The sequence below is a fragment of the Brassica oleracea genome, chromosome C9 (assembly GCF_000695525.1).
Source record: "Brassica oleracea var. oleracea cultivar TO1000 chromosome C9, BOL, whole genome shotgun sequence".
NCBI classification, from domain to species: Eukaryota; Viridiplantae; Streptophyta; class Magnoliopsida; order Brassicales; family Brassicaceae; genus Brassica; species Brassica oleracea.
The window spans coordinates 46,195,073-46,221,087 of NC_027756.1; the positions used below are offsets into that span (position 1 = coordinate 46,195,073).

A 26,015-nucleotide genomic window follows, 5' to 3' on the forward strand; every position below is an offset into this window, starting at 1 on the left:
GTATAAATAGGGGTGCTTAGCACCATTTGTAATCATCCAAGAATCAAGAAAAACAAAGAGAGAAAATATTTGTAAGAGAGAGTTTCCAAAAACAAAATCTTTGTAGTAAACCCTTTCCTAAATATTAAGAGTCTTCTTCTTAAATTTTCTAGTTGTCTAATACCATCTTCATCTCATCGATATTGGATAATTTTCCCAACACATAGAGATGACTAATAAAGAAAGAAAGGCTTACGACGAGATCGAATTCTGATTTGTTTAGTTTCAAGAGGTAGAGTAGGCCAAAGAGATCGTCTGTGTCGACATCTGTGTCCACTAGAATACGGTGTGGGCTAGACAGAACACAGTGGAGATTTTGTCCTAAGAATCCGACGATGATGAGGAAGAACCATAAACTCTTGCAAGATGGACTCATCGACATCTTTTAGAAGGAGAAGAAGAAGCACAAAGATGACTACAGTGAAACAGAGGATGAAGATGAATGAGAGTTTTTTTTTTTTTTTGCTAAAAGATGACTGAGAGTTGAGGAATATCTTTCTTGTTTGATCTAAAACAAGACCTGTTTCTCCAAATGGGCGAGACCCAAAAGATATCAGATCAAGTAACCTATAATATATAAAAGCGATATGAAAGAAAAGGTAATAAGAATGAGAAAGTTGGTTCCTATGTATGTGGATGCTATGAGGAATCAGCTTAAAGGAGACTGTTACATCAAGCCTTTGTTCTGTTTAAACAAAATGGATAGGAAAATAAAACTCAAAAATGCAAAAGATAAGATTTCTAAGGTGTCTTCACAGTTTTGTTTTTCTTAACGTCTTCTTCTACTTCAGAACTTTGTTTCTTATGAGCAGAGTAACAGCTTAAAAAAATCCTTGGCCTATATTAACACTGTGTGATAAGTCTGGCAAAAAAAAGGAAAAAATAAAATAAAAGGAAAAAATTGTACAGACGTGCAGAGAGAGAGAGGGAGAAGAGGCCACAAGAAGAAAAAAAAAGGAGGGACGAGAATCGATATTGAAAAGGCTATTAGCATCTAAATATGGAATGTGACTTTAAAAATACGGAAAACTATTAGTCAACTTCCTTCGCAATGCATCTTGAACGTTCCCTTAAGATTAGTCCTCGGCGTTTCAGATATCGGTTCAAAAACTTTTGGTATCGGGTAAAAATCTAGAGAATCCATTTGCTATCTAGTTTTTTTCTGTTGGATTCAGTTTGGGTTCGTTCGGTTCGGATAGTACACCGAAAAATCTCTGAGAATAAATTTGATTCTCGTTCGTTTTGGTTATTTCAGATTTTTGGATAATTCATGTTATTACGATGATTCAAATAAAAATCTTGAAAATTTCAAATTATTTTGGATATTTAGGACAATTTTTGGGATATTTTCGAATAGTTTGGATACTTCATAATATTTTTTTCATAGCTTTTGGACACTTTAATAGATTTTTAAATTAAAAATATATATTTAGCTATGTTATATATATACATAATTAATATTTTTATATATTTAGGCATCTATTCAATTTTTGGTTCAGTTACCATTGGGTTCATTTATTTCGGATATAAAAATATAAGAACCATTAGGTCATTCAAGGATTCAGTCCAGTTCTAATTTTGGATATTTTGATTTGGTTTTTCAGTTCCGATTTTTTGCCAGCTCTACTTAAGATATTGAAAATTATTTTAATTGACATAACCGGTTTAAAAAAAGGTTTATACTGGTGACAACAAGATACGTGCCCGTGTCTTTTTTTAAAACTAAATATGTGTGTATATATTGATAGATTATAAATTCCTTTTATAGATACGAGGGAAACATGTTTGCATTATATAATTCTTAGCTGGCCGTGATTAGTTAACGAATTAAGCGAGACAAAAAAAAAAGAACATCCGTAGACATTTTCGATGTATAAATAAATATGTATATATGATGTAAGCATGTGTGTATATATTTATAGATTATAAAAAATTGTGTTATAGATACGTGGGAAACATGTTTGTATTATATACTTATTTCTTAGCTGTCCGTGGTTGATTTACATATTGAGACAAAACTCTTTAAAATAAACATCTACAAACATGTTCGATGTATATATAGTACTGGCCACCGGAGAATTTACATGCGGACTTGCTCTGGCGTCCGAGACCGAAGACCGTTGTCTGGCCATGATCCACTTTCGGATGTGCGTCCGCGCCGTTAAAAGGTTCGGTCTCTAGTCTGGACCACCAAGGTGGGACCAGGACACTTGGATATCAAAAAAAAATGTATATATAGTACTACTGTGGCAGGAATTTAAATTTAATTTCTTCTTGAGGAAATTATTTCATAGCATGAGTTCATCATAAAGTTCAACATTTTCCCAAAATTAAATTTTATATACGTTTTTGGCATCAAATATGAATCTCAGACATGCCTATTGCAGCCGACAGATAGAGGGTAAAGATACTTAATATCGTAGGACAGATGACAGCTTTGTTTTTGTTTTGAAGTTCAATAATAGCAGTGTTTTGAAAACTGGATCGGACCGGCCGGTCGAACTGGTCGGACCGTGACTCATTATTCTAACCGATTCCGAGTTGTACTAAAAATCGGATTTGAATTAAACCGGCAAACCCGGTAAAAAACTGGCCAAATTCGGTAAAACCGATGATCCGGTTCAATATTAAAATCCGGTTTTCTCAATTAAATTTTTTTAAAAAATTAAAAAATTGCAAATTTATAAATATTTCATTTAAAATCATATTTTTAAAAGTATATTTCCAAATAAATTAGTTTTCATTATATTTTTATATATTTTAAGTTTTATATATTTATGTATCAATTTTAGTTAGATTCTAGAAATGATATAAATTTATATAAAAATAATTGTATATATATATATATTTAATTATTTAAATTTGATTATAATTTAAAATCCGGTTGAACCGGTTAGACTGGTCCGGCCATTGACCCAGTTACAATGCCGAATCAATGTCCGGTCCGGTTTTCCAAACATTGAATAATAGTGAACGAAAAAGGTTGATAATGTATTTCGATTTGTGGTGCACAATTTCTCCCCCCCTCCCCAAACAAAAAAAAAACTTTACTTTTTAGAGATGTAAATTGATTTTGTTACAGAGAGATCGGGAATCACTTAAAATTTTTTTGATTAAGCAACTGGGGTGATCGCATTCCTTTTCTAGATATTCTCTCTTAAGTCAAACGAAACGGTGCCGATCCGATCCGTCACTAAAGATGTTGACAGGCCAGCAAACTAAAATAAAAAAAGTTACAACTTGTTATTAAAAGATTATCTAGAGAAATTTTTAATTACAGTGAAACTTATTGTGTGTTTGTGTGTGTTTTAGTAGGTTAAGACTTGAGAGATTACTCCGACATGGTTTTGTTTTGACTATAGTTGCTCTAAACACTGTAGTTTGTAGAAAGAAAACAGATATGACCCGATAAAAGTGTTGACTTCAATATATTTCACGTGGAAAACACAAACGTATAGATCACGTGACGTGATCAGTTCTTATTGGTTGTTATTTATCTCGAGAGCCCCTCGATGGCCGGCTGTCCAAAGCAGTGTGTAATTTAGGTATTGAACTTATATTGTATTTTCCATCTTTTTATTTATTTATTTATTTTTATCTTTTTGAGAAAATCTTTTTATTTATTTTGTTCTCACTTGACCTTCTTATTCTATGTAATAGTATAAAGTTAACTAGCGAACCCCGTTTTATATGGATCATACTATGTAATTTAGTCAAGGTTTTTGAACTGCGAAGGGACCATTCACATTAATGAATTTGATAACAATGACTATTGAAAACCCATGCGTGCCAAGCACTAGCTTATTGAACATGGACCATTTCCATGGTCTACATTCGAGCTTTGATTATTGAATTATCTTTATCGTCAATAAAATTGTTATCCATGTTTGCATATATAGTTATTTATTTTTTTTTTTGTTTAACCAGGTGTTGGCCAACCTTCGGCCAACCCACCACCTAGGCCCGAAGCCAACTTTTGCATGTATCGGTTAGGGTCCTGGGCACGCCTCCCCGCCCTGCGAATCGAACAGCTGACCTCTCGAAGGGACAGATACCACTGGACTATCGAGTCCGGGTTTGCATATATAGTTATTGGTAGACAAATTTAGTTCTTCTTTACGTTTTTATGTCTAAATATAGTGTAACTGTACAAATTTTCAGTATTACACCCCGAGATTATAACAGGTTTTTAGCAATTTGGTATAAACACTGTGAACGCCTGGACAACCAACCTATCATGGCCAATAAAAAAAAACTAAATGGTTTCGTGAATGATAATCTACATATTCCTGGCGTATAAACCAACCATAGTAGAACGAAGGAAGATTCGACCTTTATTTTAAAAGAGAAGTAATTAGAAAGTGACAGAAAAAAGGAAGAAAACTCGTCGCAAATAAATTAAAAGAAAAATAGATAAGCCAAAATTGGAAGATTTAATTTTATAGTAATTGATACAGTTCTCTTTATCTTTAAATAAGCTAGGTACTCCTTCCGTTCCTTAAAGTTATATTCATTCTGTTCCTGAAAATAAAATGTTTTAAATTTTTTACGTGTTCCACAAAGATAGATTTTCTGTATGTTTAAAGTATTTTTTTATACTTTTAAGAAACGTTAAATGAAAATATTTGAGTTGATTAAATTTCATTGGTGAAAAGTTATTGGAAACTGTATAATAAAATAAAAGAAAAATTAAATTATAAATATTTATTGAATTCTTAATAAGCGTGAAAACTTTAGAAAATCTAACTTTCGGAAACAGAGGGAGTATATTCTAGATTTTTCACACATCTTAATAAAACACATTTAATTTGCATAGTTTTTTCTGTTTATCTTTTTACATAATTTTAAGCCAATAAAAAATTTAAGTAATACAATTAAGTTTTTTGAAGTTTGCAAGTATTTAATAAAACATGCATTGAAAATATAAAAGCTGGATCTTTTTGAAACAAATTTTTTTTCTAGAATATGTAATTTTAAGGAACAGAGAGAATATATCTTTTCTCAGCGGATTAATTGATCTTGTTGCAAAATAAATAAATTATAGGATTTTCACTATTTATCTGTCAATGAAACGATATATTTGTGCTATTGGTACAACAATATTTGAGACTATAAACATCCCATTTCAGAACAAAATTAATTAATCCGCTGAGAAAAGATATACAAAACTTATTTCCTTGACAAAAAAAAACTTATTTAAAGATAAAGAGAACTGTATCAATTAGACAATTACTCTTTCTAGGTCGAAAGGAAGGTCCCCCACGTTATCTCTTTCAGTCATTCAATAATGGATAGTTGATTTAAAAGGTAGTAATATATAAATTGCGAGTTGGGCATAACTATGCATGCTTCGCATCACTAGAAACTAGAAAGTGGTGCTGACATAAAAATGGTCAAATTAATTAGCTCAATTTCCTAGTTTGATAAATTAATAGTAATATGAAATATGTTTGGTTTAAGAATCCTCTCAATTCTCAGATGTACTTATATATTCAAAAATTTGGGCTTGACTAGTTTTTTTTTCATCGGTTTGAATAGTTAAATGATGTAATCTAGAGGTCAGGTACATGCTGTCGAACCAGAGATTTTAAAATTCTGGTTTAACTGTTAATCGTAGGCTGCAACTTATATGATTTTTATGAAATTAGTACTATATATAAAAATGTTTAGGATAAAAAATATTTGTAGTAAACAAACTGCAAAACTAACACATATTTACTATGCGAGTATAAACTATTTTGGCCACTAACTCACCAGTATATAGCTATATATAAATGCAGAATGAATATTACAAAGAATTTAGGAAGATTTCTTAATTTTATTAGGTAGACTGCTAGAATCAGGTTTATGATGAAAAAAACTTAAAAATATGAGTGTAAATTTCGGGAAACAAATTCATTATAGTTTTTTCGAAAATAATACAAAATGTTTAGGGAAATATCTTAACTTTTTAAGTAGACTTCTAGAATCATATTTATGAGGAAAACTAAATAAAAACGCAAGTGTCGTAAATCTTTGGCACACAAACTCATTATGGAGTTTTTATAATTATAAAATAAAAATGGAAGAAAAAGTGATAAAACTAAATAAAATTATTCGTGCGCACCAAAAGGTAACGTCCTTTGTTTTATTGGAGTTTGATGATTCAGTTTGGTCAAAACCCACTTGAGTTTTTGGCCCATATTGATAGAAAGTGTATAGCATATATCATAAAAGATTCTTCTTGACCTTAGTTGATTAATGGAAAGAATTAAGTACTTGATTAGTCAAGTGCTTAAGCTAATAGCACTAAACAAATTCAATCTGTCTCCACCAGGACGAAAATGATTAATAAACATCTATCATTTTGTGCTTATATTATTTGTTTTGTATTTCCTCCTGTAATCTTAAGGATAAGGATTCACTAAGATATTGATAGCCTAAGAGCATTTCCAAAGGAAGATTGTAGAGTAGAATTTTTAGCAAAATAATATTAAGATATTTGGAATAGTTCACATTTTGTTAAAAATCTTTAGCAAACCCTTAATTAAGGATTGATTGTTAGTCAATTTTTACACTATTCACAGGTCCCACGACACGTGCCAACCCGCTATTGATTTCGTTTTAAAAAAATTTTTACAAAAAAGAAATAATAATAAAAAATTCTAAAAAGTTTACCTATGATTTCGAGCCACCAGAGTTTAATATATTGGACTACCCCGGTAAATGGGTATGGTATGGGTTTGGGTTTTTGGAGTCAAAATAAATTTTATGAGTTTCATGACAGACATCTTTCTGGATTTACTCCTAAAGTGTTATATGATTCCTGGACTCGTTGCTTTTGTTTTTGTGATGTTACAGCTCGTTAGATTTTTCACGACATTGATAAAAAAAATTGTGATGTTACAGCCCGTTTGATCAAACAAAAACAAATTAAGCACATCAAAACAAACAACTTACAAGAAGCATATGCATTTTCTTAAGTGGCTCACAACTTTGTTTTGATCGATCTAACAAATGTTATTCTAAAGTTACAAATGTCAAACAATCACATATATCTCACACAGTAAGCATCAAAATATGTTTGCTTATCAAGTAGACTCATACAATAAGTTGTTACAGTTTTCAAGCAAAAACTTATACAAACAGAAAATCTCAATCTTTCTTTATCATTTCATAGAAAATAATTTGACCCTAATAAGAACATCATATAGATCTGTAATCTCGTAGATATACCAAACTTCAAAATGTGCTTACCGATCAAACATACACAGACAACAGACACAGTTACTACAAATTTATTTCGAAGTAAAGCAGCTGAGAAATTCCTCACCGAGCTCCAGCGAAAAGAAGCTTGTAGAATGTAGTTTCTCTGACGGATTTCTTGTTGTGGTTGATATCGTGGATGGTGGCAGAGAGCTTCCAGTAGAGAGGACGGCAGACATAGAAGAGAAGCACCATTAAAGTGAACAAGATCACTATACGGAGCCAGAGTCTCGTTGATGTTGGAGACGCCATTGATGAAGATTGTTTGTTTTAAGACATATATTTACAACCTCTACGAGACTACATCATTATGAAGAGCTCTAAACTATCCTGAAAATGTACACAAACAATAAATCTTGAACAATGACAAGGTGGTGGTGGTGGGTGAACTATTCTTGTCCGTCCATTTAACCATGATGGCCTGAGTTAATGGGACTTGTGACGAACATCTAAACGTATCAAATTATACTCGAATTAACATAAAACATTAATGGCTTAATGTGAACATTTTACCATGATGGCATGAATAAAGAGGGTTGTGGCAAATACGTAAGTAAGATATAAACTACAAAATAAACTCTAATGTATCAAAATAACATATATGAAAGAACACTTTTTCTAAGTATCACTTTTTTTGGGTAGGATGTTAAGATTCTAAGAATCACTTTACTTCTTAGAAAATGGCTAACCCTATTTTTATGACACTAATTTTAATTGATTTGTATATTATTAATTGGTTGCTAACTCATATGTCCACTATAAAAAATACTCCCTCCGTTTCCAAAAGTAAAATGTTTTAGATTTTTTATTTGTTCCACAAAAATAGATTTTCTATATGTTTAAGGTATTTTTTTATACTTTTAAAAAACATTAAATGAAAATATTTGAATTGGTTAAATTTCAAAAATTATTGAAAAGTGTATAATAAAGTAAAAAAGAAAGTAAATTATAAACATTTATTGAATTTTTAATAAGCGTGAATGCTTTAGAAAATCTTAGTCGAGGAACAGACTGAGTAAAACTTTTAAATAAGACTGGGTGCACTTGCACCCATAAAGCTTTAACGTAGCTTGACCCCTGATTCAGTGTATTGTTTTAAAGGATCACTTGTTTTAAATGCTATTGATTTTCGAAACAAGTCCATTCCATTAATTTTTTCATATAATTTCGCACCATACATAGCAATCAAAACCTAACTGATGGAAACCTAAACGTGACAGAATAAACCTATTTTCATAACACTGAAACAAAATCCTCATGCTACTTTTCTACTCCACCCTTGAGCTCATCACCCACCCGAAGAAGCTCGTCTTCTGATTGCATCTTTCGGCTTATGTCTCTCTTCGGATAGAAGCTTGGATCTCTTCGAGTGTCTTCCCTTTCGTCTCAGGCACCATCTTCGCCACAAAGATAATCGTCATCGCAGCAAAAGCAGAGTACATGTAGAATGTTCCTACACAAACAAAAAACATAGCTTCGTCTCAGTTTAGCTTTGTTTTAGAATCGTGGTTTCTTGCGGTTCAAACACCTTTGAGAGAGTGTACCTGGAGAGCTCCAGCTCATGACGAAGTTGAAAGTGTAAGAAACAGCCCAAGCACCAAACCAATTCACCAGTACCACTAAGCTTCCTGCGATTCCCTTTACGTTTATTGGAAATATCTGCGTTTGTTTCAACACCAAACAGAGCAAGACTTTAGTTTTATGCTCTTATAAAAGCAATGACTGTGTTTATGAACAACGTTGCTTGCTTCACAAGTCATAGCTCTGTTTTTAAACAATAAACGATACATACCTCAGACATTATCACCCAAGGAACAGGTCCCATTCCGATGGAGAAAGCAGCTATATATATCTGATTTGTGAAAAAAACGAGACATGAATTATTATCACATATGTTTATTTGAAGAACTCTGCTCTTGAGTTCTGTTTTTGGTATTAGGTTAAGTTTCACTTACAAGTACACCTCCCACGGCTAAGAAAGGAACCCATTCAAGTAACAAGCTTTGTCCCTGAATCCATAAAATAACAGATTCGATTTAAAAAAAATAAATAGATTTCAAATGTGAATACAGGGTTAATGATATTCACCTTGAGGAAGAAAGATGTTCCTGTGAGTATACATCCTAAGAAGATACCACCAGATGAAATCTGCAGCAACATTTGTGTATATATATATATATATATATAAGTTGAACATTCGAATCGTAAAACGCTTTCTGTGGATTGAAATATTTTACCATTATAAGTGGCCTTCTTCCACATTTATCTATCAAGACTGTTCCAAGAACAGTTATTGGCACCTATTTAAAAATCATCCCATATCAATATTTTGAAATATGAATCATTATAGAGAAAAATATAGCAAAGAGTATTATTGACCTGAACACAAGCGATAGCAATTGTTCCGAGTTTACCAGACGAAAGTCCTGCAAGTTATTTAAAAGACACGTTAGAATCACACACGAGTTTGGTTCTGACTTGTGACACAAGGCAAGATATTTAGGTTTATCGTATATATACCTGCTTTTACAAACGTTTCGCTTGCGTAGAATCCAATCCCGTTGATTCCCACAAATTGTTGGAATACCATAAGGGAAACACCAATCTGAAGAATATTTGATCACAAGTTAATAATACATTTAAAATTCTGAAAGATTGAAAAGTTTGTGCTATTGGTTCTGAGGTAAACACTTACGATGACAGACCGACTGTATTTCTTGGAGATAAGATCTTGGATTCTTGCTTTTGGAAGAATCTCAAGAGCTTGAATGGATGCTTGAATGTCTTCAGCTTCATTTGTGATATCTGTATCTCTTCCTCTCAGCTTTTGTAGCGCTACTCGAAACTCTTTCTCACGTCCTGCTTTTGCCTGGAAGCATGAGCATGAGAGATTTTAGATCATGTCAAGAAGCTTATATCCATAGGATCATGAATCTTAGTAGAGAGAGTTACCAGCCAACGGGGAGACTCGGGTATGAAGCACAAGCCAAACAGCAAAACAATGCAGGGAGCAAGTCCTTTTTAAGACCAAAAAAAACATATGTATATTAATAATCACTTTTCTAAGGGAGTTTTCTTTAAGGATTTATCAAGAAACTCTGATGGATTTACCGGTAAGGGCAAGGATTTTCCAGGAAATGAGAGATCCGATCAAGAAAGAAACAGATGAGCCGATCACAATCATGAGTTGGTTCAATGTTGTGAGTGCACCTCGTAGATTCTTGGGGGATATCTCAGCAATGTACACAGGCACCTGAGAGTTTTCATAAACATTGGTTCACAAATATAACATAAATTTAAGCAAAAACAAAACACAATTTTTCAAAAAAGATAGTAAATTTTTAAATTAGACCAATTAGTCTTTGACTAGTAGATAAAAAAAGAAGTGATTTGAAGGATTAATTACCACATAAGAAAAAACTCCAATGCCATATCCTGTAAAGAACCTTCCCACATCGAGTAACAAAGCACTCTGCACCACGTTGAACATCATATTAGAATCTAATGTTGGTTTTATTCAAATTCAATCACTGGATCTATTAGACAGAACTCCAGACTAATCTCATAACGTAGCTTTGACCTTGCAAACTTTTAAGTACCTTGGAGAAGAAGACAGCGAGCCAACCAGTGATGCAGAAGCAAGTTGAAGTTCTCATCGCCTGAAATGAGTTAGTATAAACATATATATTCGGATTGAAATTTTAATTTTTAGGAACTTAAGTTTGGGATTGAGAAAGATATATATACCCCTTTACGGCCAGTCAAATCTGAAATATGCCCACTCATAACAGCACCAAGCATTGCACCGATTGTTAATATTGATCCAAACATAGAGAACTGCATATTTCCATACACAAAAAAAAATCATTTTGTAACAAAGAACACTTTAGCTTAATTAACATAATTAAACTAATATACTATTTGACAGAAAAAGAAGATGGAAAGGCTCTGGCTCAGAGTATAGACACAAACCTCAGCAAGGGAGAGATTGAGGTCTCGTCTTATAGATGACTGAGTAGGAGCTGAGTATCCAACCTTCATCAATAAATAATTTCGTTTTTACAGAAATTAGTTTTGTATTAGGACAGAGGTTTTGCCTTATAAAGGAAACCTCCTATTGGTATAGAGTATCTCTTTTTGGCTAAAACTTACACAAGATCCGAACTCAAAAGAGCCACAGACAGCAACAAAAGTGCTGAAGAGAGCCATAAAGTAAGATTCATTAATCTCACTCTCTTCAACATCATCTTGATCAGCCACCTTCTTCAACAATGGATTCCCTAGACCCTCCACTCTACTTACAATTTCACCCCTCTCCACATCTTTAATTTCTGGAACTGCCATTCTCTCTAATATCTCTGTATAATTCTTTGAGAGAGTGTTCAAAGAAACAGAGAGGGGTGTGAAGAGTATGGTTCGTGAGATGGGTATTTATAGGAAATAGATGCAAGTAAAGTCTAGACGTTGGAACGAAGATATTTAAGATATTTGTCCTTGGCGGCAAAATAAAATAAAGAAATATTAGATTTAATGATTGAGGTTAATACTGACAAACATAGTTCTCATGTGGGATAAAGCTGTCACTGACCTATATATCCAATCATCTCCACTCCTTTTTATTTTTTACTATTTAGGGGTTTTTTCCTTTCAAATTGCTAATTTACTAATTATGTTTAATCGTTTAAGTAATGCAATCTCATAGTACGACGATTTTTACTTTCTTGTGAGATTCATCTGAAACCTTATACATTGAATAACAACACATAAAGATGGTTATCTCAAGTTGTAACTTGCAAGTCATTCGTTATCATATAACAAACGTAAGATTCTAAAACGATATGAACTTATACAAAGCAAAACTAAAATCTTATAACATTAATTTCGTGAGCAAAAAGAACATTTTATGAATTGTGGAAAGAGTAATTTTGTTTATACATTCATAATACAATTTTTAATGTTCAGTTATCATAATTTCGGATTTTATATTGATAGCTTACCATGTGGGTGGGGTTTGAGGGTCTCACTAGTCTAAACTACCCATTGTGATAACGACAACGTGCATCTATATTTGTCCATATGTTCTTATATGATGTATTTCTTATCTTAGCTGTGCTGGTGTTTATTGGTTACTTTTTCAAGCTTTATGTAATTTTTTGTATATTTTAGTTGACTAATATATAGCTAACTCTTGTCACCTTCCAAGCTTCTCAATTGTTCGGAATAAGAAAAAATCTCATAATAATTCGGCTTCAGCAGATATTTATTATCCTAAACCAACAACAAATATCTGTGGAATTTTATGAACTTACGAAAACTAATCACAAAACCTGGAATGAACTTATAAAATATCTCCAGCGAGACCGACGTACGTGAATTTTGTTGACGTTATGTTGAATAAACGCATCCACTGCGTCGCGTATAACTAAAATAAGTTCCAACTTACCCGATGAACTTATACATCTACACACATCTTTGTTTGAGATTGTATCTAGTATACGTCCAACGATCCAACATGTGAACTTATTCACTTTCAAAGGTTAAGCAAACTCCTCGAGGCAAAAGATTAGTAGCATGTTAAATCTAGCGTTTGTTAGAACTTAGAAACGTATGGAGAAACCTGTATCAAACTCTTAGCCAGTTTATTTAATTTAATTAAATGTTTAAGATGTTGTCGTTTACTACAAGGAATGACTCAGAAGTGACGCGTTTACCTATGTTCTTTTCTCGGACGCTGCGATCAGCGGCAGCGTCAAAAAAAATACAACCAGGGCAGAAACAAATTCTTTGGTGTTCTAATTAAAAGTAGTCGCAATGGACAATTGGAGGCATGAAAACGGGGTGGCCGCTGCCGCCAAAATTTTCAGCGTCGTATTTGATGGGTTGAACTTGACGCTGCGGCTGAATAAACAGATCCGTGTTGCTTTGGTTGTACAGCATCTGCCGTGGTCATGACTGTAATTCTGAGACGCTGCCGCCAATCCCGGCGTTTATAAAACGAACATCTGCCGTGTTGCTTTGGTTGTACAGCATCTGCCGTGGTCATGACTGTAATTCTTCATTGTTTCCAAATCTCATATCTTTTGTCTCTTTCTACCCATTTGCGTTCTATGATGCAATCAATCTCCAGTCCACATCACATTTTAAATACGTAATAATAGCTTCGCAGGCTACATTTTTACAGAAATCTATTTACTAAACTTATCAAACTGTTTATTATTACCATCTTATTTCATTTGTGTATATCCCAGGGGTGTATATACAAGTATCTTAGTTTTTAAGTAAATAAGATTATAATAAGAATAGACAGCACCATAGCTATTCAGACTCGAATTATCATTATTCTATTATTATAAATACTAGGTAAGAAATACACGCGATATCGCCTGGAAACTCATTTTTATAAATAAATATATCATATTATAATTTATATATTATATAAAAAATAATTTTATTTTCAAAAGAATTCTCATGTCAAAACGTAGAACATATATGTTTATATTTATTTATAGATAATATTAAAAATGTATATTCTATAAGTTTAAATTACAAGTAAAATACAAATACATCAATACTAATAAAATTATACATTTTTTTAATTTAGGCAAGTTAATCTAAAATTTTAAATTATATCAATTTATAATAAATAAATAAAATCTCTTATTAAGCATAAAAATCTTTTTAAATGAAAAATGTATCGTTTACGTTGTGTCGTTAACGAAAAAGTAGGAACGACTCATAACCTAAGAGGTGTATGAACACGTCGTAAACTAAGGGATACAAACATGATGTGATTCAAGAGGTATAACTTGTTCCAAGGGGTGGACGAATGTGTCTTGACCGAAGGTATGAATGTGTCATGACCGAAAGGGAGGAATTGAAATTGGGATCCATAAGACAAAAAAAGTTTCAGGATGGATAAAAACAGACAAAATCTAAGAAATATTAAGAAAATGATAGATTATAATTTGGATAGACTTCTTATGTTGTCGAGAAAAGGTCATACTCTTATATCACCAGCACCAGGGTTGACCTTTAACATTCTCTCAGTGATGTCTCGTTCACACTTTTTCAGTCACAATCCATTCTTACCTATTCGGTCATGATTCATTGGCACTCCTTTGTATACGACTCGTTTGCACCCTTTTATTCACGATCCGTTCACACTCATTCGGTTATGATCTGTTTACTCCTTTTGGTCACGACACGTTTGCACTTTTTTATCACAATCCATTTGCAATCTTCCGGTCACGACCATTTGCACCCTTTGGTCACGACCCGTTTGCAATTTTTCGGTCACGATCCATTCGCAACCTTTCGGTCACGACCATTTGCAATCTTTCAAACACGACCATTTGTACCTTTTCGATCATAACCCATTTGCACGCTTTCGGTCATAACTCATTTGCACGCTTCGGTCATAACCCATTTGCACGCTTTCGATCATAACCCATTTGTACCCTTTTTGTCATGGTCAAGATCCATTCACATCCTTTTGCTCATGATTAACTTCACATTCTTTCGCTCAAGAACCGTTCGCACCCTTTCGTTTATGATAATTCACAGCCTTTCGATCACGATCCTTTTGTACATTTCGGTCATAATACATTCACACCCTTTCAGTCACAACACTTTCGCACCCCTTGACTCATGATACGTTTGTACCTCTTGGATCATATCATGTTTGTACCTCTTAGATTATGACGCGTTCATATCTCTTAAATTACAACACATTTATACCTTTCTGTTGATGACACTATATAAATATTTATAATTTTAATCAGTGTTAATATGAAAAGTAAACTTATATGAATTTTTTTTTGTATTTATTAGTATTGAGATAAAAAAATTATGTCTTTTTTGTTTTTACTTTACTCATATCTATATATTAATACTTTATAAATATTTGTAGTTGTTTTATTATGTTGGCCAGAAAATATCATACTCTTATATCACCAATATCATGGTTGACCTTTAGCATTCTCTCAGTGATGTTTCGTTCGCACATTTTCAGTAACAATTCATTCTTACCTCTTTGGTCATGATTCATTGACAGTGACACACCTTTGATTACGACTCATTCGCATCCTTCCAGTCAAGACCCATTCACACTCTTTCGGTAACAAATCGTTCACACCCTTTTGATTATGATCCGTTCACACCCTTTTTTGGTCATGACCCGTTTACACTTTTTCGATCACAACCCATTCGCAACCTTTGGATCACGACCATTTGCACCCTTTGGTCACGACCTGTTTGCAATTTTTCGGTCACCATCCATTCGCAACCTTTCGGTCACGGTCATTTGCACCCTTTCGGTCATAACCCATTTGCACCCTTTTGGTCATGGTAAAGATTTGTTCCCACCCTTTCAATCAAGATTAATTTCACACCCTTTCGGTCATGATCCATTCGCACATTTTCGTTTATGATCATCCTTTCGGTCACTGTCGTTTTGTATATTTTCGGTCATAATTCATTCGCATCCTTTCAGTCACAAAACGTTCATACTCCTTGGATCATGATATGTTTGTACCTCTTGGATCACAACACGTTCATATCTCTTAGATTATGATACGTTCATATCTCTTAAATCACAACACATTTGTACCTCTACGTTGATGACACCACGTAAATATTTATCATTTTTTAATCATTTTTAATATGAAAATTGTGTCTCTTAAGTTTTTTTTATGAAAAATTATTTTTATTAGTATCGAAATGACAATTTATGTCTTTTGTTTTTATTTTATTCGTATATATGAATAGTCACGTCTTTTAACTTAAAGGTGGTTATTTTGAAATGATACTTATATGAATAGTCACAACTTTTCAATTTAAATAGTCACATCTTTTCAAATTTAAATGTAATTATTTTGAAATGATAGAAATAAGAATAGTCACAACTTTTCATTTAAATAATTACATATTTTAAAATTAAATTATAACTAATGCACAACTCTTGAAACAAATAACGGAAGGACACAACTTTAAGAAATAAAATTCTTATAAAAAATACACAACTTTTCAACATTTTTTGGGTTTTTCATGTAAAACATTTAAGAGATGCAACTTTTATGTATAAAACTTAAGAGATTCAAATTTTCATATTAATCAATACACTGATTTTTAAAAATAAAACAATTGCAAATATTTATGAAATGTTAATAATAGATATGAGCAAAATAAAAACGAAAAGACATATTTTTTCATCTCAATACTAATAAATACAACTTTACATATAAAAAATTAAGAGAAGCAACTTTCATATAGATGAATAGTAACATTTTTTCCAGTTTAAAGGTGATTATTTTGAAATGATCCTTATATGAATAGTCACAACTTTTCAATTTAAATAGTCACATCTTTTCAATTTAAAAGTAGTTATTTTGAAATCATACATATATGAATAGTCACAATTTTTCATTTGAATAATTATGTTTTTTTTAATTTAAATACTAACTAATACACAACTCTTGAAACAAATAATGAAATGACATATCTTAATATATGATGAAAAGACACAACTTTTAACAAGAAATAAAATTCCTATAAAACACATAACTTTTCAACATTGTTTGGATTTGCTATTATTAATTGTTTTTTTCTTCATCATTTTATTTGATTAGTGAAAATTATGCTTTGAGAAGTCATGGACATTGGACTATTTATAGATTTTTAAAAATTTGTTTGAAGAGTCACATCTTTTGAATTAAAAGGTTATTTTTCTGTAATAATACTTATATGAAGAATCACAATTTTTCAATATAAATGGTCACATTCTTTCAATATAAATAGTTATTTTTAAGTGAAAAAACACAACTTTTAATTGTTGAACAGACACAATCTTTTAACATACATAAGTGGAATTATTAGTACGGTCGAAGATGGTTTAACGGATTGGGTAAAGCCAGAGAGTGTTGTTACTTGTTAGTCAATTGGATGGACATGACAATAATCGAAAGGGCAAAGTTTGAAACTTGATCCTAGTGTTGAGCAAATAGGTTTAGAGACATCTCAAGAGCCAAGACCATACCTTGAAGCAGAAAAATGTATAATACTAAGTTACGATTAGGATTTGTCCAAGAATCGTTTTCAAGACCAAGAAAAAAAAACATGTTACAGTGAGCGAAAGCAAACCCTAATCTACATATATAACACTGGTCGATGAGGGATAATCATGTCAGTGACCAGATCATTTCCTGTTATTACAGTTGCAGTATCACCGCCAAGTCTATAAGAAATTAGGACGAAGAACACAGAGAAAGAGCAAGTAAACGCATCTGATCATTAATCATTTTGTCTCTTTCTCAAGGTAATCTATCCGAGAAGCTGTACCTGAGCTCTGTTGAAAGCTGAGACTAGCTTTTTTGTACAGCTCCCTTCAAGCTTCTTTAAATGAACACACCTTCACCGGTTAAAATGAGAGTCTCTGCCATTGGACTTTTTATTCATAGTTTGTGTGCCAATCTCGTCCGGATAGACACTGCAAGCTGCGTGACCTTGTTTGGGTGGTAGAGAACCGCACAGACCGCAAAACAGACAGCAATTGTAGCGATAAAGAGAACAGTCTGACGAGACCTGAATGTTTGGGCAGACTGTATTGGTATACAAGACTTCCTTGGCCAGTCACCTATGTCATTAACGGTCATGACAACCTCTTTGTTTAACAGAGGATCGGTTTCTTTTCTTCCAGTATCTGGTGAAGCTGCTTGTATCCTCTCGTCACAACCTACACCTGCTTCTGGTTCCTGTAAATAGAACAAAAGGGGAATCTTAATAACAGAATGCAAAAAACCAATAAAAAGATGCAAGATTAATCCATTAATATCGTCATAATGTCCCAAATTTATCATGAGACATGAAATCAAATGTGTAAGACAAGTGAAGTTTGTGTGCTGATATTAGCAAAAAGAAACCTGATTGAAGTTTGGTACTCTTGATGAGATGTCCTTCTGGAAACTGCTCTCACAACAGCACACTGATGTTACTGGATTCACCTTTGAATCTACATGGCTTTGCTGTTTTCTGGCTGTATTCATATTTTCATGTAGAAGCCTCACGTCGCAGTCACATGTACAGTGAACGAAACTGTCTGGCTCCATTTTCTTCACCAAAGTTTCCAGATTGTGCAGTACGTTTCCTAAGATTGAGGGCGAGTTACTATGTATCAGATAATTCAACACTCTGTTGTATCTCTTTATCTGACATCGGTTCACGGTTTGCTCAGTGCATTCTGAAGCGGGCACTTTCACTGACCATGCAATATCTAACAAGAGCCCAGTAAAGGTGCTTTGCCTCTCTTTGAAATCCTTGCAACAGCAAGTCATAGAACAGCAGGCGGTAATGTCTTGTTCCTCTGGAAAGAGTGTAGCATTGAACTTCTGCTCTATTACTTTCATTTCAGAACAGATGGCTTTATCCCCAATTATTAGAGGTATGAAATTTGATAGGCCAGATTCATTTTCAACCTGCAAAAGGATTAGAGGAAGATCACATTATTTGCATGAACGGAGCTACTTGTCAGAACGTATGTCTTCAACAAATGGATACCTCGACAAATGCAGGGCCAAATAGATTAGGCTCAGAATTCACAATCTTTATTCTGTACAACTTGTTATTACAAGAACGCTTCCCATCCTGGCCTAGTGCAGGTACAACAGAATAGTTATGTGGTAAGTACTTCCCAGAAAAAGACACAAGAAACCTGCAATGAAACCATTATCATGTTATTTTTGTCCTATTCAGAACATCTCAGGGGTCCCAACTCTCAAGAACATGATACCAAACCAACACGTGATGAGTAGTAGTCCCAGTGCAACATTTTGAAGTGAAGGTTCTTGAAATATAGTTTCATCATAGGGCAATATGAAAGAACTAAAATATGCGAGAAAAGCCCGAAGCACATACCGGCATTTGGGTTGCACAAGGTTAAGTCCACAAACAACGAGTTCAATTGGTTTGCCAGCTTCAAAACATGTTGGATACACAAACTGAAGTTTTGGTGACTCTAGTTTTACATCTACTCTTCGTAAAGTTGTTCCACCTGTAAACCAAAAGAAATAAGAATAAACTTACACTTAAAATATCTTTTAATACACAAAATTAGGCTTAGTACGATTGGGGAATATAAAACAGGGAAAAAAGTTAAGATGATTGTCTTGCCTTTGATAAGACGGAAAATCATGTTGTTCAAATAGACAGTCATAGAGCCTCTTCCAAATAGCATCTTCCCAGGTTTAAGAATAAATTCATCCAGATATGCCACAGGATCTTTAGACAACTGCTTAATAGAACAAATAGGAAACGTTTATTAAAGAGCAAAGTCAAAAAGAGGGCTCGCAGGAAAGACTAAGAGATATTAAAGTTCTATTTCCTCTCTCTCTCTCCAGGATACAAGTTTCGAAAAACATTGCACAATTTTCAGAAACAAAAGAACTCCACGACAAACAAATTCGTAAGAGCCTTAATGTGTATATGGTAAGAGGAAATGTGCATAGAGACATAGAACAACCTTTCGGAAATAGACACCCTACTGAAAAAAACAATATTTGTGGTGTGTTGTGGCATCAAGAACATGAAAATGATGAGTAAAAGATCACAGAATGTACCTTCGCCCACGTAATCTCGGGCATTGCTATGAAGACGGTCAAAATTGTACATCCGGGACGGATATATCCCTCCAACTCAACAGGCATGGTGGCCAACCATTGGAATATCTGCAAATTTCAATTGATCTCGCAAAAATGAGTTCTTTGTGATTCTGAAAAGGTTAAACATAGTCTCTGAACCCTAAACTGTAATGTAAAATTCTTACTTGATGACGAAGTCTACGTGGGAACTCCGCTGGATTCCAATCGTAGAGTTTGAAAGAGATCCGACCTGTGGGACACTACAATGTAATGAAAAAATTAGTTAATAACGCACAAATAATTTTTGATGTAAGAGTGACTGAAGAGAAAACCCACCATAGTTGAGTAAGCACTTTTGTTGTCACCACCGGAAGGTGAAAGTTCAAACTTTGTGTCATTAATTCCTTCATCTGGTTGAGCTTCACCCGAACATGTACCAGAGACAAAGTTGTCTGCATTGATGCTATGGGTAAATGGTACAGAACCCTGAGTGGGGATATGCCGATCTTCAAAATTCAATGAAACCTCTTGTTCCACTCTTTGGTCACTGGAGCATGTATTATCTGCTTCAGGTTAATAACATGGGCAAGTGGAATTAGCTATTTTCAAGAGAAATCAATCACTGGCAACTAGAAGAACATGCAAAGAAACCACATGGTGATATGATTTGTGCTGTTGAGCGTTCACTTGTACCTTTTCCATCATCAACATCAATGACACTGTTATCATTCTGTGATAACACTTGTTGTTGTTCTGAAGCAACTCCTCCTTTATCTACAGGTTTCCTTTTCCTTCTGTTGTTGTGACGCTCTAGCTTTCTCCGACAGCTGCGTTTTCCCTCGTCAAAGTCCGGGAGCACGTGGAACCTGCCACATGGTGACTCACTCTAAGAATAGAAACAACACCGATGGGACCAAAAAGACTCCCGTTAATAATTCTAACTACTTGATAGTTGATAAAGGTGAACCGGTTCAGCTCAGCTTATGCTGAACAAAGAGAGCTTAGCTAATGTATAATCTGTGGAATCATTAAAACAGATTACAGATGAATCATCTCTCCCCAAGTTATCCAATTTCCTAATGATACATTCAACAGTTTCTAATCCTACCATAAAGACAACAGAAATCAATCCAGATCTTGAAGATTTCGTGTTGAAAATCAACTTTAGTGAAGATAGTAACACATTTCTAACGAATCTGTGGATAATCAAAGTCAACCACGAGCTATCAAAACCAGTTTTATAATTCGTGATCAATCCTCAAAGCTAGGATTGCAAAACTACAAAGAAAAAAAAAGTGAAAAAGAACATTACTTTCCACACTGTTGGCAGTATCTCTTATCCTCTCCATCAATCACAACAAAGCTAGCGTTCGCACACCGTAGGCAAACCCTATGCCTCCTATGATAACCTTTAAGCTCGCTTATATCAACTTCGCAACCCGGAACCTGACATCGAGCCACGCCCGACCCGCCTCGAACCCGCTTCTTCTTCGGCAGCTCAGCCTCCTCAAGCTTCTGATCGAGCTCCGGACACGAGCACGGAAGCAAACCTTCCACGAAATTCGAACAAAGCAGCCTCGGGTCACGCTTCCTAACCCGATCGGAGCCAGAGCCTCCAGATTCATCCGGCGAAGGATACGTTTCAGATTGCGTCGGAATCATCGGAGGAGGAGGAACGGGAGAGAAGGGGGTTTGATCAGAGTCCAAGGAGACGAGGAGACGCTCGTCCGCGGCGAAGTCAAGGAGATCGCCCCAATCCCACAGAGCGGAGGAGGAATAAGTGGAAGGATCATCGTCCAGCAATGCCGGCGGTTGGATTTCCATCTCCGGCGGCGATGGAGATTGCGACAGAGAAGACATCTGCTGAGTCTTCTTCAAATCCAATCATAAAATTAAATTCAGAGGAATTGGTAAAGGACCCATCGGTGGGTTGTTAAGGAAGTTGGTGATTTTGGTTGAAGGTTTTAGGTAATTGCTGCCAAGTCATCACAAATCTGGGAATAATATGAACCAAAAAAACTTAAACAATTTTAAGACATATAAAATGCCAACAAAAAAAAAAAAAAGGTCTAAAATAGTCTTTAACATTTTTATGATATGAACTCATTGAACTAAATAATAAGCCCAATCAATGATTTACTTATTTAATCGTGCTATAAATAGTTTATTCACATATTCTTTTCTCTCTCTTTTTTTTGTTACTTATTTACGTACTTATTATTTATCACAAAAGCTATGATTGTAATAGGCACACAATTAGATGACATATTTAATGACATAGTTTTTTTTAATCAAAATTTAATTACATAGTTTCAAAACATTCTTTTCCCAAAAACTCAATTAGGAAAGTCTGTGGTTATTCAAGGAATGTGATATCTGATAGGATAAACTAATTTTATCATTTAATAGGCTTTTCATTGATATCCCAATTATAAACTTGTCCATGATCAACACAAATACGTGGATAATGGTTACATATGGTAAAATACTAGGATTATTTCGGTCAACTATTTAACTTACATCATTCACAGACGTAAGTGATAGAATATATAAGTTCTGTAATACAAAATATTTTTCTATCTGGAAATAAAAAGAGTGATAGAATATTATGAGTATATGACAAAGTTATTATATACTGTATTCTGTAAAAAAAGAAAGTATTCCTGCAGAAAAATACAATGTTATGAATACTAAAAATGCAACAAGAGAGAAAATTCAAGGGACAAATATATTCGGTGCGCCGGTTTAAACTTTGATTGAGGTGAAAGGGAAGGAGTGTGCGAGCCCAGCCGTGTGTCTGGGCGTGACAAGCACGCTCTTCATAACCTAGCAAAGTATCGCGTGCAAGCTACGCGTGTTTGATGGAAACCACCAAAGGCTGATCAATCTTAATCGGAAATCGACGTCAGATCAGTGTTACTTGGGACGCGAGCTACCAAAAGTGTCCTCTCTCTCTCCAATAATAACGGTAGAGCTTAGTCTCCTGTTTCCAAGTCGATCACCATCAGAATATAGACACGTGTCTCGTTCTGTATGTAGCAATAATAGACTCACTTCTCGGATGGTTAAAGTAAGGGATGATAGGATACTTTAGTTCTCAAATGGGCCTGCCTGGGCCCAAGAACAAATGACGACATTATGAACAACTGAATATATCCCATCCTAAATTACATAAAGTTGAAACTGTATGCGGATTAGATTCAACCTCAACCATATCCCATCCTATTTCCTATGCGATTTTTTTTCTTTCTTTTTCTAGTATGAAAACGAAGTAATGAACTTAATGCACAGTTTGATAGATTAGGAATGTCGATGGTATGCTCATTACGTTAGGAATGTGTATATTCTCTCACTAATGAAGATTGAGCTCATGTACTCTTTGATCGCAATGCAATACACAGGGAAAGGGCACCATGTGTTCTGACAATTCAACACAAACGAGAAATGGTGCAGTTGCTTAATACGATGTAAAAAAAAACAATAACGAGGATTGTTACGTCTTTGAATAATATACGAGTGATTCATGATAATCTATCTATTTGTTGTTCCAAAGGTTATTTTCTACGATGGATTCTAATTCTACACGTGTACCGAGGCCGTCAATTGGTTGGGTGGCTATGGGTGTCGCCCAATCCAAACGGTGCTGAGCGGGTAATGGGTAAGCCTATATATTTCATGGTCTAGTTGGGTTGAACACCAAATTTGTCCATGGGCAAGTTGAGCCAATCCAATTGCATAATGGATTAACCTATTACATAAAATATAGGTTTTTTAATACTGGAAGAAAATTGAAAAATCAATTATACGATTCATCTGCGATTTTGTGACTTGACTTCTCCGAGCATAAACCAGATTTCTCCATTATATAAAGAGCAATTCTCGTAAATATACTATTTTCAAGTTTTGATCACAAAAATAGATCACAAGGAGGAAAATGACCAAAATATTTCATTTAATAAGTAAAAGGATCCTAATACTCTAGATATATAAAAAATTAAAAAAAAATTAAAAATTAAAAAAAATTTATTTTTTTTATAGTTTTAGATTATATGTTTTCAAATTCGAACTTTTTTATAAAAACCTTTTTTTTAAAAAAAAATCTGAATTTTTATTTTTTTTTTCAAATTTTTTTTTGTAATTCGAACACATGTTTTGGGTATAAGAACAAAAACATGCATATACCATTTTTCTGAGCGAAGATTTCAAATTGGACAAAATCTACTGAAAACATCGAGTAATATAAATAATTTCAAAATACTTGGTCGAGGCCGACAGGGCCGAGAGCCTCGAGTAGTAGTCACGATTTATTTTTTGAACCAACTATACAAAAAAAAAATTATGCATTTACTGACTTGAAATAAATGAATATGTCAACCTATTAATCTATGAATAAAGACTTTATTATTATACAATTAAAATATGAATAAAGATTCTTTCCTAAGAGAAAACAATTGAGACAAGATCCTCAATCGATCATAGAGAGAACTTAAGAAACAAAGAAAAAAATTGACGAAAATGAGTAAGTGGAAAGAAACTAGTATTACTTATGGAAAGTGCGTCAATAAGATTCATGGAGTACAAAAAGATTACTGTTCCCACTTTTTGGCCGGCGGAGAACGCCGGAGGCTTTCTTCTGCCGTAGCTGCGGTTGCCATCTTTGTTTTCATGAGAAAGAAGTTGAAAAGGTATTGGTCGATACATTATATTTAACTGGTTTTCAGATATTTAATCATTTGCGATCATAATCACAATGGTTAATATTAGTGTTTGTTTGGTTTAGAACAAATCAAACTTGAAGAAGTAGTACTTTATAGTAGTGGGATACGTTTGAGAAACCTCATGTCACATATATGAAAAAATAATGAACTACAAATATTTATAACCTTAGATTTATCCGTTTGTGTGATTATACAATGTGATATCTAATTTCCATTATGAGCAACCAGGGTCTGTCCATCAGTACACCAGAGACTAGTCGATTGGATATGGTGGGTTATAAAAAAAAGGGTTTATAACCTCTTTTCTAGTTAAAATTTACATATAGATACAAGCCTTAATAGGTTATTGAATTGTCTGTGTATCTTTCACTTATAGTAAATTCTACAGTCACGGTAGATCAGCTGCGATAGTTAACTACGGGAGAATGCGTAAAGAACCATGCGCCTCAAACTGGCGGCAGCTGGGTGGATGTTTGCGGCGAGTTTGTGGCGGCTGGAGAGGAAGGGACACCGGAGGTTCTCTCTTGTGCTGCCTGTGGCTCCCACCGAAGTTTTCACAAAAAAGAATATTGGTAACTGACCAAACACATGTGTCACAGAATGCAAGTACTCAAATACAAAAAGAAAAAGAATATCATGTTGTTACTAATGACGTTTCATGGAGGTGACTTCAAAATAGATTGGTGTTTTCTTTCAAAAAATAATAATAGATTGGTGTTCCGAAAGCATGTCCATGTGTTATATTTCAACTGAATCTGATGGCCGATTCCAGATTTTTTTGTTTTAATTTGTAGAGATATGAAATCTATTTACCTTGTTAAAGAGTCTGATCGATAATTAGTGTTAGAAGTCTTATCTATCTATCTTATACAATAAAGTAGACTATACTCTCTCTTCCTTGCGCCACGTCATCATGGAGAGTGGTGCATTTCGGGACACGTGTCGACATTCTGTGATATTGGTGTTTCTCACGCGTTGATATCCCTACCGTTCATGCGCGATCCGTTCTGTTGCGGTGAAATGCTGTGTTAGAATTGGACCTCGCTTCTTTTTAAAAAAAATTGAGCATGTTTCCTATTTGTGGCCCACTTTAATTAGGGATTTTCATCGTTCTTCTTCTTCCGGCTGATTCTTCGCCGAACCCACACACCAACGAAACACCACCCCCTTCTCGAGCCGTAACGTCTTCTGGATTCTTTAATCCGTCATTAAATTGGGATTCACTATCTCACTCTTGAAGGTCAGGCTTATAGTCAAAACAGACCTACTAATGGACGTTCCTTCCTTGGCAAGGTATCTCTCCCAGGGACCTCTTTTGTTCCTCATTCTGATGCTGTTATTCTTCACTTCCCCATGGAGAAACGTGGGGTACAAAACTCGGTTC

At 34.0% G+C, this 26,015-nt stretch overlaps 3 protein-coding genes across 5 annotated transcripts in view; all 3 read right to left on the reverse strand.

Annotated features, from left to right (window-relative positions):
- The window catches only part of LOC106319084, a 9,434-nt gene extending 9,013 nt beyond the window's left edge, over positions 1–421 (reverse strand). The window contains exon 1 of the mRNA XM_013757309.1: positions 236–421. Coding sequence (XP_013612763.1) covers positions 236–421 — 186 coding nt within the window. The remainder of the gene's footprint in view (positions 1–235) is intronic.
- Positions 422–8,410: 7,989 nt separating this feature from the next.
- Positions 8,411–11,690, reverse strand: LOC106315694 (sugar transporter ERD6-like 16). The gene is made up of 16 exons (XM_013753494.1): positions 11,437–11,690; positions 11,257–11,319; positions 11,032–11,121; positions 10,884–10,943; positions 10,691–10,756; positions 10,396–10,537; positions 10,237–10,301; positions 9,980–10,153; positions 9,805–9,889; positions 9,664–9,710; positions 9,522–9,584; positions 9,373–9,432; positions 9,240–9,293; positions 9,077–9,136; positions 8,829–8,943; positions 8,411–8,737 (listed from the first exon to the last, which is right to left on the reverse strand). Exons 1-16 carry the CDS (start codon positions 11,626–11,628, stop codon positions 8,616–8,618), a joined length of 1,458 nt encoding a protein of 485 aa, XP_013608948.1. The 5' UTR covers positions 11,629–11,690; the 3' UTR covers positions 8,411–8,615.
- Positions 11,691–17,318: 5,628 nt separating this feature from the next.
- On the reverse strand, positions 17,319–21,932 carry LOC106319047 (squamosa promoter-binding-like protein 7). 3 transcript variants are annotated; one of them, XM_013757260.1, is made up of 10 exons: positions 21,226–21,932; positions 20,607–20,779; positions 20,250–20,479; positions 20,099–20,173; positions 19,893–20,000; positions 19,447–19,564; positions 19,192–19,327; positions 18,835–18,988; positions 18,219–18,752; positions 17,319–18,032 (listed from the first exon to the last, which is right to left on the reverse strand). In XM_013757260.1, the coding sequence occupies exons 1-10, from the start codon at positions 21,771–21,773 to the stop codon at positions 17,733–17,735; spliced, it is 2,376 nt and encodes a 791-aa protein (XP_013612714.1). In that variant the 5' UTR covers positions 21,774–21,932; the 3' UTR covers positions 17,319–17,732. The 3 variants fall into 3 exon arrangements, with proteins under 3 accessions (XP_013612714.1, XP_013612713.1, XP_013612712.1); XM_013757259.1 differs by having other exon boundaries at positions 17,336–18,032; positions 18,201–18,752; positions 20,250–20,476; XM_013757258.1 differs by having other exon boundaries at positions 17,336–18,032; positions 18,201–18,752.
- Between the last annotated feature and the right edge of the window lie 4,083 nt (positions 21,933–26,015).

Bases quoted from the DNA above. Each gene is read 5' to 3' on its own strand.
- LOC106315694 (XM_013753494.1), bottom strand. From the start codon at position 11,628: ATGGCAGTTCCAGAAATTAAAGATGTGGAGAGGGGTGAAATTGTAAGT. The intron at 11,122-11,256 runs GTTTGTGTCTAT...GGAAATATGCAG, and splicing joins TCAATCTCTCCCTTGCTGAG to TTCTCTATGTTTGGATCAAT. The intron at 9,294-9,372 runs GTGAATATCATT...TTATGGATTCAG, and splicing joins GAACATCTTTCTTCCTCAAG to GGACAAAGCTTGTTACTTGA.
- LOC106319047 (XM_013757258.1), bottom strand. From the start codon at position 21,773: ATGTCTTCTCTGTCGCAATCTCCATCGCCGCCGGAGATGGAAATCCAA. The intron at 20,174-20,249 runs GTGGGTTTTCTC...ATTACATTGTAG, and splicing joins AAAGTGCTTACTCAACTATG to TGTCCCACAGGTCGGATCTC. The intron at 19,565-19,892 runs GTACATTCTGTG...TCTATTAAGCAG, and splicing joins CCGAGATTACGTGGGCGAAG to TTGTCTAAAGATCCTGTGGC.